The 13836-nt window shown below is 32.9% G+C and overlaps 1 protein-coding gene across 5 annotated transcripts in view; it reads left to right on the top strand.

Moving 5' to 3' along the window:
• LNPK (lunapark, ER junction formation factor) overlaps nt 1-13836 on the top strand; it is a 55036-nt gene that overhangs the window by 34130 nt on the left and 7070 nt on the right. For 4 of the 5 annotated variants that reach the window (XM_016207819.2, XM_016207509.2, XM_087819753.1 and 1 more), the window contains 4 exons: nt 4305-4517; nt 9743-9848; nt 11067-11137; nt 12154-12324. In XM_016207819.2, coding sequence (XP_016063305.2) covers nt 4305-4517; nt 9743-9848; nt 11067-11137; nt 12154-12324 — 561 coding nt within the window. Of the gene's footprint in view, nt 1-4304; nt 4518-9742; nt 9849-11066; nt 11138-12153; nt 12325-13516; nt 13608-13836 lie in introns of all 5 variants that reach the window. The other variant, XR_015714921.1, reaches the window with a different exon arrangement.

The following is a 13836-nucleotide window of genomic DNA, read 5'->3' on the forward strand; positions in this document are numbered from 1 at the left end:
GTTGAGTGAAATGCTGGGGAAGTTTTTTTTGTTTCAAAAAGATTTGCTTCTATAGGAAGGAGGATATTATGGAGTCATTTCTGTTAATAAAAAGCCATCAACCTATTGAGAAAATAATTTCAGTAGAGAAGTAGGGCAGAAGCTTTATCTAAAGGAGCTTGGTGTGAGTAGGATTTGAAGATGATCATATAGTGAATGTAGACTCTAGAAAAATTTGAAAGTAAAAGGAAGAGATGTCGGGTACATGGTCTTTATTATTTTGGTTATTTAAAGGAATTTATGTAAATTTAAACAATGAAACCTAAATTTATATAAACTGAAAAATAGAAGCTTTCCTGAAGATGTATCCCCATACCCCACCTAACTACATCTCAGTCATACTTATAAAGAGCCAAATTCACCCTAAATTTAAGTTCCCACATATGCATATGTGAATCATTCACAGGCTTAAAGATTTTTTTTCTCATTACTAAAATGTACTGAAAAAAATTTTTTTTGAGCTTAGAACTACACAGTAGTTCAGAAAGCCTTTGACCAGTACTAAGGAAAATATGAGGATTGTGTTTGTAGGTCTGCGAACACTCTAAAGAAATTTGAAACCCAGAGTGGATAAAAAAACTTTTTAGTTCATGGGTGCTATCAGCTAGGATGAAAATCCACGCCTCCTAAATATTGTATGGTGTTCCTCCTACCACAGCTTAATACCAAAACAAATGCAAAACTTTTTACCAGTGTGTAAAGCAGTGATACTTAAAAATCTGATAAAATTAAGAGGTAGTTATTTGTATTATAGCACATTTATCTCAAGAATTATTTGATAGCAAGCTAGGGTTATAGATTTAAGTTTTTACATAAATTGTGAATTTACACTTTAAGTTCACAAATAACTTTACAAAAACATTTAATTTGTAAATTAATATTTGTGTTTTAATAATTGATTTAGAAATTCTAGGTTCCTTAGCTGTTGATTTATTGTAATCTCTGGAACCTTTAGATGGATACTACTTCTACTAGTTATTGCTTATTAAGTAATTTTTCTGTGCTCTGGCTAAGCTCTTTGTGTTGCTCTCATTTAATCTTTACAAAAACCATAAGAGGTAAGTATTCTCATTATGAGGAAGCTGAACTGAGAGATATTATCACCTAGGAAAAGGCTGCATGCACATCTAATAAATGGGGTGGAGCTAAAATTTAAATCAAAGCAGTTTGATCCTGGCATCTGTGCTTTAGCAACTGTCCTGTTTATCATTATTTTAAACTTTTCTTCCTTTTGTTTATTATAGTACAGTAGTTTTAAATCTTATTTTGATTTTATTTGTTTCATTATGAATTTAAAAATATAGATGTCCTTATATTCAATGAGTGTAATTTTTATTCAGTCATTGATTGGTCATTGATAAGGATGTTAAAACATCTGCCAGTCAAGAATTGACCTTATGGAATACTCTTTATGATACTATGCCAGATTGATGTGGAATGCTTGGTAAATCTTTCTGGGGGATGCCATTTTATATTTAAATGCAGGAAATGTTGAATATAACCAATATGACTACTTTGTTGAGTACTAGAAACTTTTTGAAATAGTAATTATACAAGGCATTTGTGAGTAGCAAGTGGCTAAAAGTTGAGAAATCTTAGCTATTTTATTTGATTTTTAAAAATTGATTTTAGAGAGAGGAAGGGAGAAAGAGAAAGAAAACCAACCGCATCACTGTAAGAGAGAAACATTGCTTGGCTGCCTCCTGCACACACCCCAACTGAGGATGAATTCAAAATTTGGGTATGTGCCCTGACCTGGGAATATATGGGACGACGCTGCAACCAACTGATCTACACTGGCCAGGGCAAATCTTCGATATTTTAAATTGAGACTACCAGAATATTTCATAACACTTTACTAAGTATAGATTTAGATTGTATCGCCAGCTATTTTTAACTGTTGATATTGTAACTCTTACTGAATTTATTGGGCTGACATTGGCTAATAAAATCATCTAGGTTGCAAGTGTCCAATTCTATAATACATCATCTGTATATTGTTTTGTGTGTTCACCACCCAAAGTCAAGTCTCCTTCCCTCACCATTTATCTCCACTATACCCTCTTCTACCTCCCCTGCCCTCCATTCCATCTGGTAATCCCCATACTGTCTTTGTTACCTCCTTTTCCTTTGAAAACAATGAAACTGTTTTCTCCCTTTCCTGACTTCTATATCATACATCTCCTCCAGTCTTTGCCTAAATTTAAATTTAGAAACTATTATACCAAGTTTCTTTTATGGAATGCTAGACATGGTGTTCTTTGCTTACCAGTTAATTATAAACCTCACTTTTCAGTAGCACATGAGTGATGTTAAAAATGTGCTTTGGTTAATTTTCACAGGGTAAATGCACATTTAGAGGAAGCAGCCTCAGTTCTTTGTTCAAGAAGTAAAAAGATAATAGCTACTTTTAATATAATCTAATAAATGTTAAACTTTATCTGGAAGAAAATGTCATGTTTTAAATTGTGGTTTTATCTGAAAATCAGCTAAAAATGATTTATAATATTTGATGCCTTGTTTTTGAAAATTAATTTAGATGACCAATCTTAATCTGATTTTATTGATCTCTGTACTTTTTGTAGCATTTAATAGCTTTCCTAATGTGTAACTACCTTTTAAGGTATTCCTTATGAGCTCCTTATAAGTTTCTTGTGAGTTCCTTGTGACCAGTTAATTTGCAGGAGATATTAGGATACAATTAATCCAAGCAAAATCTGAAATTTTCTATGTAAGTTGCATAGAAAAGAGCCAAATATAAAGACAGTTCCATTTATATAATGATGACATGCTTGTAATTTATTATTGCAATGGCTAGGTTAGAGACTACATTAAGAATCAATGGAAAATTAGTTGGCCCCAGTAATTACAGTTAACTGGTCATTTGAAAATACTTAATTGTGTGAAAACACTGTCATCTGAAATAATATGTATTCAATAAATGTGAGCTGTCAATTTACAGATATTATCTTATTTAATCTTCATAACAATTCTGTGAGTTAGGAATAGACTTAGTGAAGTTAACACATCCTAGGTAATGTAGCAACAGCCAGGATTCTAACCAAACCTTTCTGACCACAGAGCCTAGGTTTTAAACTAGTAGATTAGATTGTAGTAAACTGAAGTCTGATGCTAGAACTGTACTTTTGATTGCAATGAATTCAATCTTTAACTGTCAAATAAATTCCAAATCTAAAATATTTTGCTTGTGGAAGTGTGCATTTTTACCAGTCATGCCAATTAAAATTTAACTTCTTTAGTTTCAGTATGTTTCAAGATTTATAATTAATGTGATATGTAGAATTAAAAAGCTTTAAGTGCTTCTTTATTTGAGATGTTACCACTGCATTCAAGTAAGGTATTGGTGGGAATGGGGAATGATAGAATTGAATTTTATGTTATCGAGTTAGGGGATCATAAAACTTTCTGTAAAGGGCCAGATAGTAAATATAGTAAATGGCTTTGAGAGCCATATAGTCTCTGTTGCAACTACTCAACTCTTTTTAAAAAAGCAGCCATAGACTATGTAAACAAAAGAGCATTATTGTGTTTCAGTAAAACTATTAAAAGAGGCAGCAGCCTGGATGTGACACTTTTGTCAACCCGTTACAGAAAATCTTGTAATTTCTGCAACTAAATTTAAGATTTATTTATGATGATACATTATTTATACTGAGTGGGAAGTTTTCCATTATTGAATATATTGGCAAAAAATTTACTAAAATGATAGCAGTAGTATAAAGGAGAATGGGCAAAGTACCTAGTAGTAAAGAATACTTTTACAGCATTTCTTTGATGACTTAGATTAGTTACCTCATAAATTATTTGATAATTCTATAATATACTTATTTACTCTTTTCTTAGAGTTACCATTGTTTTTATCTTGAAAAACAAATCTGCAGTTTTCACTAATTCTGGTAAACTTTCCTTTATCATAAATTAAGGATTACTGTAAAAGACATGACACATAATTGGGTGGTGATTTTATTTTATTTGAATTTGTTTTGAAAAGTGATATGAGCAGATAGACTGAGATCAAGGCTTGTTGTGTAAAATATATGCAGTTGACTTGTAGGTTCAGAGATGTAGTACTCTGTTAAAGTCAGTTTTCAATGTTAAATTTCATAGATTTCTTATTACAAGCAATTTTGACCCTACAGATGCCTTTTGGTGTCACAAAAGTAAATGTAAGTAATACTTGTGGTATTGGCTAATGCCTATTGGAAATTAAATGTAATATATATACTTTTTATTCTTATTCTCAGAGATTCGTCAGCGCACTGCAGCTCAAAGAAACCTTTCTCCAACACCAGCAAGGGCTAGCCAGGGCCCTCCTCCACAAGGTCCAGTATCTCCTGGATCAGCAAAGGACACTTCAGCCCCTGGTGGACCCCCAGAAAGATCCGTTACTCCAGCCCTGTCTTCAAATGTATTACCAAGACGTCTTGGATCCCCTGCTACTTCAGTGCCTGGAATGGGTAAACAGAGCACTTAATGTTATTTACAGTTTATATTGTTTTCTCTGGTTACCAATAAAACGGGTCATTTTCAGACAGTATGGAAATGGCATTTCATTTGGAAATAGCAGAGCAGTTATCTGATTAAGCAGGAGTTCCATATTCAATTAGCCATAACTCTTTACAGCTGGCACCGTGTGATACTGAAACCTATTTCTTGAGCTCATTTAAGTGTTATGGCTTCTTTGTTTAAATGGCAATAAAACTTTGTAGTATTCTGTAGTCAACAGTATAGCATATCTTTTTATATTCAGCTTTAGAATGGCTTCAGATTTATTTAAAATGAGGATAGAAGAGAACACTTTTGGAATATATTTATGCTTTTTGCTACACCCTTCACATACATTTTTAAACATCACAATTAGCGTATTTCAGAAAGACTATTCCTTTATTGTGGTTTACAATACTACCATTGTTAATGTGGACTGGTATTAAAGTGTTTTTTTTTTTTAAGCCAAAGAACCTTAGTATATTCTGACAGATAATTTAGCATGAAGTCCATTAAATTAACATATTTTCCTTACTACTATTTCATTCCTTTGGATTCTTCTTTTTTAGTGTGGTAGATCACTAGGGGAAGATCCTGTTTTCAGAGTGTAATAGATTATATTACCCTGCAGTTTTCTTTTGAGGTGTGATTGGGACTTGGATTAGCAGATCATATTTTAGGGTATTTAATTTTAATTTAGATTATTTTGGTATTTTTATGACTAATTACAAACATAATTTATAATGATTTTGAGACTAGTCAGTAGTTGATGTCAGGTATTCAGGGAACTTAAGTAATAAAATCAATAAGCAATCTAAATGTTAATATTACAGTAGATTGTTTTCCCTGCTCTTCTTTCAAAAAAAGCAGCGTAAAATTTTAGAAAACTAGAAAACTATTAATTTATAAACATTAAGAAATTTGGCTGCAAATAGAATATATACAAGTCATGCTTTTAAAACAGTTATTGAAAAAGTACTTTTAAACTTGACATATAGTGATGTTCCTTAAGGTATTTTGTGAAATTGAGAAAAATTAATTGAAAATTATTTATCTTTCAGTTATCTGATTTGAGATATCCATAATTTGTAAAGTTCTTAGTTGTTTAATGAAATAACTTGTTTTGTGAGAATACATGTATTATATACAATTATGTTATCTAGTTTTAAAGAAAAAGTTTAGCAATTTACATAATGTAATAAAAACTGTATTGCACATATAAGAATAGGGTTAGAAGGAATAATGGCCTAAATTTCATGATCATGTCAATATAACATATTTTACTAAAGCTTTTAATTAGTTTCTGTGTAAAAGACTTTGTATTTAAGTTGTACTTTGCCAAAAATATGAATGAGTTAAGTGATTTCTTATAGAGAAGATTAATAATTCATTTTTTCATTATGCCATATTAGTGGAAGAGAATCAATTTAATGTGTATTACCACAGGGCTCCCATATGTTTGAAAATTAATAAGCAGCAGGTACTTGATAATTTGCCAAGCTGTATAAAAATGACCAGTATTCCTACAGTGATTGAGCTTTATGTTTGTATTAATTACTGTTATCCTTAACAGTATGAATATGAAAATGTGTTTATTTTAAAAGTTACTAAGTATGTATGGGTTTTAAGTTATTTTTATGAAATCTGTTGTTTTATGTATTCAGATTCCCTTATGGACATTTCCCTTTTTAAACATGTAGAAGTAAATATTCCAGCAAAAATTAAGTTGGCTTAAATGCTTTCTAAATCTAATTTTGCATGCTATTCAAGTTGAAATTTTTATAATAAGAGATAACACTTAATGTCTGCATTGAAGTTTATTTTTTTATGATAATGATTGAATGTTGTTAGTACAAGTAAACAGATAACTCCCTGCCTGGTTTGGCTCAGTGGTTAGGGCGTTGGCCCATGGACTGAAGAGCCCTGGGGTTGATTCTGGCCAAGGGCATGTACCTCGGTTGCAGGCTCAATCCCTGGCCCTGTCGGGGCGTGTGCGGGAGACAACTGATGGGTGTGTCTCTCTCTCATCGATGTTTCTCTGTCTCTCTTCCTTCCACTCTCTCTGAAAAGGCAATGGAAAAAATATCCTCAGGTGAGGATTAAAAAACAAACCAAAAACCAAATAACATATCTGATAAAATCAGAAAAATGTACTTGATTTGTAATACTAAGAACTTTTTCTAGAACCTAAATTTTATTTACTAATAGCTATAATTTTTACATCTGCTTTTTTAAAAAGTTGGTAACAGGCTTTAGGTCTGTGATTATTTACAAAGCAAATTTCTGTATCTTAATCTTTAAAATATTAATATAATATTCCCACCCAAAAGCCTGTCTTGACTGCTTTGAAGTTTTTGCCATAGTCAATTTGAAAACCTTGTATCCTTGAATTGCAAGGCTTCTTCCAACAAGGCTCATTTTGTCTCAAAGGCTTCTGTGAGGTCTCCATGTAAATCTCCATTGCTGCCCATCTTGCTCTTATGTTCATCCTGCCGTATTTTACAAAGGCCAGCATCATATCTTACTTGATCCTCCCATTTTTTTCTCAGTGCCTTCTCCTGTGTTGTCTCTTGTTTTTCTATCATTTACTTTTAACTTATTTGGTCTTTATGTTAAATTTTTTTTGTAAGCCGCATATGCTGGTTCTTGCTTTCTTACTCATTCTGTCAGCCTTTGCCTTGTAATGAGGATATTCAGGCCACATACATTTCATATAATAATTGATATGTGTAGGTTTGAGTTTAAATGCTTTATTGTGCTATTTTTTTTTCTATTTGTCCTATCTGTTCTGTTACCTTTCTTCTCATGTTCTGCCACCTTTTGGATTGAGTATTTTTTTTATAATTCCATTTTATACTTTTTGTTGTTGCCTTATTACCTATATTGCTTTTGTGTGTGATTTTAGTGAATGCTTTGGGGTTTACAGTATATATGTTTGATTTATCATAATTTATTTGCAAGTGATAGGGTACCAGTTCACATATAGTTTAAGAATCTAACAACATCATACTTACCCCCCCCCCCCCCCCGGCCTTTGTGCTGTTTTGTCATACATTTCATTTATACCATCAATTTTCCTTTATACCATCGGTTATCTTTTAAAATATTTTAAAAATAAAAGTTTTGTATTTTTACCCACATGGTAACCATTTCTGACACTCCCCTTTTCTTTGGATGCAGCTTTTCACCTGGGGTCATTTTCCTTCTGCCTGAAAGACTGCTTTTAACATTTCTTGTAGAGAAATTCTTCTAGTGATGAATTTTTTGTTTGTATATCTGAAAAAGTCTTCATCCTTGCCTTCATTTTTAAAAGACTTTTTTCACTAATATGAAATTCTAACATGATGGTTTTCCCTCAGAACTCCTAACATATTGTTTCATTGTCTTCTGCCTTGCTTATTTTTCTGATGAGAAATGTGCTGTCATTCCCATCTCTGTCTGCCTGTATACAATGTATCTTTTTCTGACTGCTTTTAAGATTTTCTCTTTATCTCTAGTTTTAAACAATTTAATATGCTTTGTCTTGTTGCAAAATTATGTTTCTTGTGCTTAAGGTTTGTTGATATTTTTGGATCTGTGTGCTTATAGTTTTCATCAAATTTGGAAAAATTTTGTGCAGAAATTTGGAAGAAATTTTATTTCTTCAAATATTTTCTTTTCCTTTTCTCTCTTCTTCTGCACTCCAATAATATGTATATTAGAGTAGACTGCTTGAGGTTCTACAGCTTGCTGATTTTTTCATTTAAAAATATTTTTAGTGTTTTACTAAAAATGAAAAGTAAAGACTGTATCTTTACTAATTTTCTGTAATGTGCAAACTGCTATTCATCCCATCTGTGGATTTGCCATCCTAGACATTGTAGTTTTCATCTGCAGAAGTTCAGTGTGGGTCTTTTAAATTTTTTCCATGTCTCTACTTAACATTGAATCTTTCCTTTAGATTCTCAAGCATATAGAATGTTAGTCATAAGTGTTTTAACATATTTGTCTACTAATTCTATTATCTCTGTCATTTTGGGGTCATTTTTGATTGATTTTTCTCATTATGGGTTGCATTTTTCTGCTTATTTGGGTGCGGGATATTTTTATATTCCTATACAAAACTCCTCCTAATACTTAACCAGTGACTTGTGAGTTATGAAGTTTTTCACTCTGACTGGTAGAAATATGCAACATTTTGGGCCCCATATGAGCTACTGTTACCTTTAAATATTTTGGGGCAGTTTTCTCTGTCCTCAGGTAGTTTCCTCGCATGCATGTGGCAGTCAGTACTCTGTTGAATATCTTCCTATCTTTGGTGTTCTTGCTCTGTGCACTCTCTTCTACTGTTACCTGTGAACTCAAGCTGCTTTGGCTTCCCCAGAGTTTCAGCTTTATCTCCTTCTCTCAGGGAGATGGATTTATGTCACCTGGGTTTACCCTCCCTAAGCTGTTACCTGGAAATTCTTTCTAGGCAACAAGTTGGGGCAGTTGTGCGGCTCATCTTATTTGCTTTTTGTTTCTCAGAGATCTTTATCCTACATTTCCTGATATCCAATGTCTTTAAAATTGTTGCATCATATATTTTGCACAGTATTTTAGTTGTTTTAGGTGGAAAGGTAAATATGACCCCTATGACTCTATTATGCTCCAAAGTGGAATTCCCTAATTTATTATTACATACACTTTTTAAGAGTCTGGCCATTTAAAAGATTAGTTTGTACAGAACCTAACATCATTTATGTCTTTTTTTTAAAAAAAAAAAAGTCTTTATTTCAGAGAGAAAGGGAGAGGGAAAGAGAGAGGTAGAAACATCAATGAAAGAGTCATTGATCGGCAGCCTCCTGCACACACCCCCCCCCACTGGGGATCGAGCCCGAAACCCGGGCATGTGCCCTAACCAGGAATCGAATCCTAGTCTCCTGGATCATAGGTTGATGCTCAACTGCTGAGCCATGCTGGCCAGGCCATCGTTTATGTCTTAATAGATTATGCTGGTAGTTCTGATATAGCACATATTTAAACATAAATTTTTTTGTAGTGTAGTGCAGTCTTTTTAATGAAAATTTGAATGCTCCACAGAGATTTATAATAATGTTATTTTTGTTTTGTTAAAATTGTTTAAGTTGTGACAAACATAGGTAGTTCTTGGTAAACTGAATGAAAATCTATATGTATTTTATACATGTAAATTTTTATGTATTTATTTATCTAATAGGTCTTCATCCTCCGGGTCCACCTTTAGCAAGACCCATTCTCCCACGAGAACGAGGTGCTTTGGATAGAGTTGTTGAATATTTAGTTGGTGATGGTCCACAAAACAGGTAATGTTTGCTAGGGAGGTAAACAAATGAAAATGAAGAAAAAGTTTATTGGTCGTGGTGTGTATGTTGTGTGTGCCTGCACTGGATTTCTATAGTTTTGTGGCTCCTGTTTACCTTATTTTAAAATATAATGGAGTACGTTATAGCCCTGCAAAAAGAGTACATATTCAATTGTTTTTTTTTCAGTAGGAGTTTGGGTAAAGTATTTAGGTAAAATATAGAAAAGTTTATATATATATAACAAAAAATATTGCAGCCTTACTATATTATAATCCTACTTTAAAGTTATTTTTAGAGAAATTGATTCATTTCACTAAACTTTTAAACTTGAAGAGCATACAGATAGTGAAAACTTGGTAGGTTGTAAGAAATAGAGTTTTATAGATGCTAGTACTGGACTTGGTGATGGTGATAATTTTAATAACAGTGAGGACAATTTACATGTACTTGGCACTCAAAATGTTCTTTCAGTTATCATCTTATTTGATCTTTACAATTTTTGGAAGATAGTTATGAGGTGAGCAAAGCAATTGTCATAGTATAGACTTTTTTTAGAATAGTAGAGTAGTTATTTGACAAGGTTATTGGCTAGTATTATCAATTTAATAAAGGGACTAGAATTTAAAGCTAATGTAATAAATCGTGTATTATTCAAAATAGAATGTCGTTGAATAGGGCCAAATATTTTGTTAAGTACATACACAGAGAATAGACTGAGTCTATAAATAGAAAGGGAGGAAGATGTTTAAGTGTAACTGGGATAAATATAGGAATTATGATTTACAGAAATTAACCTTTGTACTGAACTAAACAAAATTATTTACTGCAAGACTTCTCACTGTGAATCTCTAAGAGGTTGCATTTTTTCCAATCTTATCTGACCACACACTCTAGGGGTCTATCATCCCCAGGAATGTACTTTAGGAAACACTGAAATGTTCTATTACCAAATGTTTCTGCTAACTTAATAAAGATATATTCATTTGACTGTTGCTTAGTTGTTTGTTTAATTTGATGTATAAATTATATTTTAAAAATAGTTGAAATTTTGGCTATTATGTTTAAAGAGTATTGTTTATTGTTTACTAAGAACATCTAATCTGTTATGATATATTTAGCTATGTTAAAATTTAAATTAGCTATGATGACTAAAGTAGCCTCTCCCATGGGCTTTGTTTGCATTTGTAACTAGTCTATTTATTTTTTCTATTGGAATAGGTATGCCCTTATATGTCAGCAGTGTTTTTCTCATAATGGCATGGCTTTGAAAGAAGAGTTTGAATACATTGGTAAGAATAATTGGGCAGTTCGATTTAAATATTTTACTCAAATATTTCATTTCATGCCAGTTTCCATGTAATGTCATTTTGTTTTCGGTACTGTTTCTATATATATTGTTGAGGCATATTGTCCTTATTTTAGAATTCAGAGCAGAGCAGGAAAGACAGCAGAGATATTTTTCTCACAATGTACAATCTCTACGACAGCTGTTCTCAAACTTCATTGTGCATCAGAATCACTTGAATAGCTTTTAAAAATTATGATGTCCAGGGCCCACCTACAGAAAGTCTGCTTTAATTGATCGGGGCTAGGGTTCTGGACATCAGCGAGGTTTTTTATTTTTAATATATTTTTTATTGATTTCAGAGAGAGGAAGGGAGAGAACGAGAGAGACAGAAACATCAATGATAAGAGTCATTGATCGGCTGCCTCCTATACACCCCCTGCTGGGAATCAAGCCCACAACCTGGGCATGTGCCCTGACCGGGAATCAAACTGTGATCTCCTGGATCATTGGTTGATGCTCAACCGCTGAGCCATGCCGGCTGGGCCATCAGCATGGTTTTAAAGCTTCTCAAATGATTCTCATGAGTAGCCACTATTAAAAAATATTGCACTAAATTAATTATATTTTTCATATATGACATGACTACATTTTCTTGGGCAAATGAGTGAGGTTCTGGGTTTAAAAATATCTAATTATTCTGGTGAGTAGAAATGTAATTTCTGTAATACATTAAGGTCATTATTAATATTGTTTTGCTATTATTAGTTACCCCGATATATAACTTATCTCTTCTGTTTTAAAATTAATATTCTAATAATAATTAGAAAGTATGCTTTAAAATTAGCCTTGGTTGGAACACCTGCAGTAATATTACTAAAACCATATATTTCACGAGGGATAAATAACTTTTGAAGACTTCTTTGACTATTTGCAAAAGTAATCTTGAGAGTTATCTGATTAGTCCTTGAGTTTTCTTTGGTTTGTGGTTTTATTTTATTTTTTAAAAATTCTCTGCAGCTTTTCGGTGTGCCTACTGTTTTTTCTTGAATCCTGCAAGAAAAACCAGACCTCAGGCTCCAAGACTTCCAGAGTTTAGTTTTGAGAAGAGGCAGGCTGTGGAAGGCTCAAGTTCAGTTGGTCTCTTGTCCTCAGGAAGTGTGATTTCATCAGAAAACCAGATAAGTGAAGGTATGAATATGTTAATTAAAAAGTTTTATCTCTTAATAATGCTTGCTATTTAACAATAATAGCATAATGCTTTTAAACAAGAATGGATTTATCAGATTTTGCCGCATCCATGTATCATCTCTCTCTCTCTCTGATAATGTAACCTCCTGTGTGATTGGTATGATGTGTTTTTATTTTAAAATATAGGTTATATCTTGTTAAGTAGCATCCAGCAATAACTAGGTAAACATTGTTTATGGAGTGACCTTTTCTAATAGCTGTTGGAAGATTTTGTTACCGGGAAACCCTGGTTGGGCTCAGGCTTCCTGTCGCTGTATCCAGTTCAATGGAGGCAGGGTTGAATCACATAAGGCATTTATTGAGAAGTCTGGCCAACCAAGAAGACAAGGCGCATATGAGCATCCAAAACCTGTGTTAAGGAGTGGCCTGAGGAATAGGGTTATATGGGGCAAACCGACTGGAAATGGAATGCAGCTATGTGCAGTCCTGGTGGAAGTCATTCTTTTGATCTTGGTCGACTGGCGATGTCTCGATAAGGTAATATCTTGACTCATTGTTAGGTCAGCCTGGCCATGCATCTTGGTCTTGATATGGTGATATCTTAACCCATTGTTCACAGCTGCTCCACCTCCTTAATTGCTTTAGTCCAGGATCAAGGGGAGTGCAGGGCGCAAAGGCCTAGGAGAAAGAAGCCTAAGGGAAAAAAACTTAAATCCCTGCTTACATAAGTATATGTGTTCTACAATTTTATAAGTAATATAATTATATTTCAGATTAATTCAGGTGTTCAATCTTTGGAAATTATAAGTGCCCCTATCAATTTGACCAGTAATGTTTTTTTGGAATAATTTTTCAATTTATTTAAATGAAGGACATTATGAGAATTATAAAATAACTATAAGGGTAAAATTCTTACAGATTTGTAATTAACATTGATGTAATAGTTTTGTGCTTACCACTTGAAGTAGTAGAAGTACCAGAAAGCAGGCAACTTTGGAATTGGAAAGCCATCCTTGTATCCTTTAGGTGACTGTGTTGATAGGACTGGTATTCCTTTGAAACAAACAATTTATCTTGGTCCATGAGACTAACATTGCTGACACATGCCTTGATATAAACAACCTTATTTTAGAGTAACAGAATTTATTGGAATTCATTGGGTTTTAGACCTTATCTTACAATTCTGTTTTAGGAATTCTTGAGGAAGTTCTATGAAAAAATGGAAAAGATGAGTTGGAAGATCTGACTATTAATTGCCAACTATTTCTTGCTGTTAATACGAGGTGAGGAGCTGTTTGTTCAGCAGCTCTGAATTGTGAAGATTGCTAAAATTATGACACAGGCCATGGTATTTCGGTGCTATGCCTGATATAGAAAAACAAAATCCATATTGGAAGTTTAGTTCACAGAGTTAACTTAGCAGTCAATATTCATCCTTTTAATTTCTAGGAATTGTTATTTACATGTATTTGACTTTTTCTTTATAAAAGTATTGAGTAGGGGAAAATTGCT

This window comes from Miniopterus natalensis, chromosome 8 (genome assembly GCF_054644295.1).
Source record: "Miniopterus natalensis isolate mMinNat1 chromosome 8, mMinNat1.hap1, whole genome shotgun sequence".
In the NCBI taxonomy this organism is placed as follows: domain Eukaryota; kingdom Metazoa; phylum Chordata; class Mammalia; order Chiroptera; family Miniopteridae; genus Miniopterus; species Miniopterus natalensis.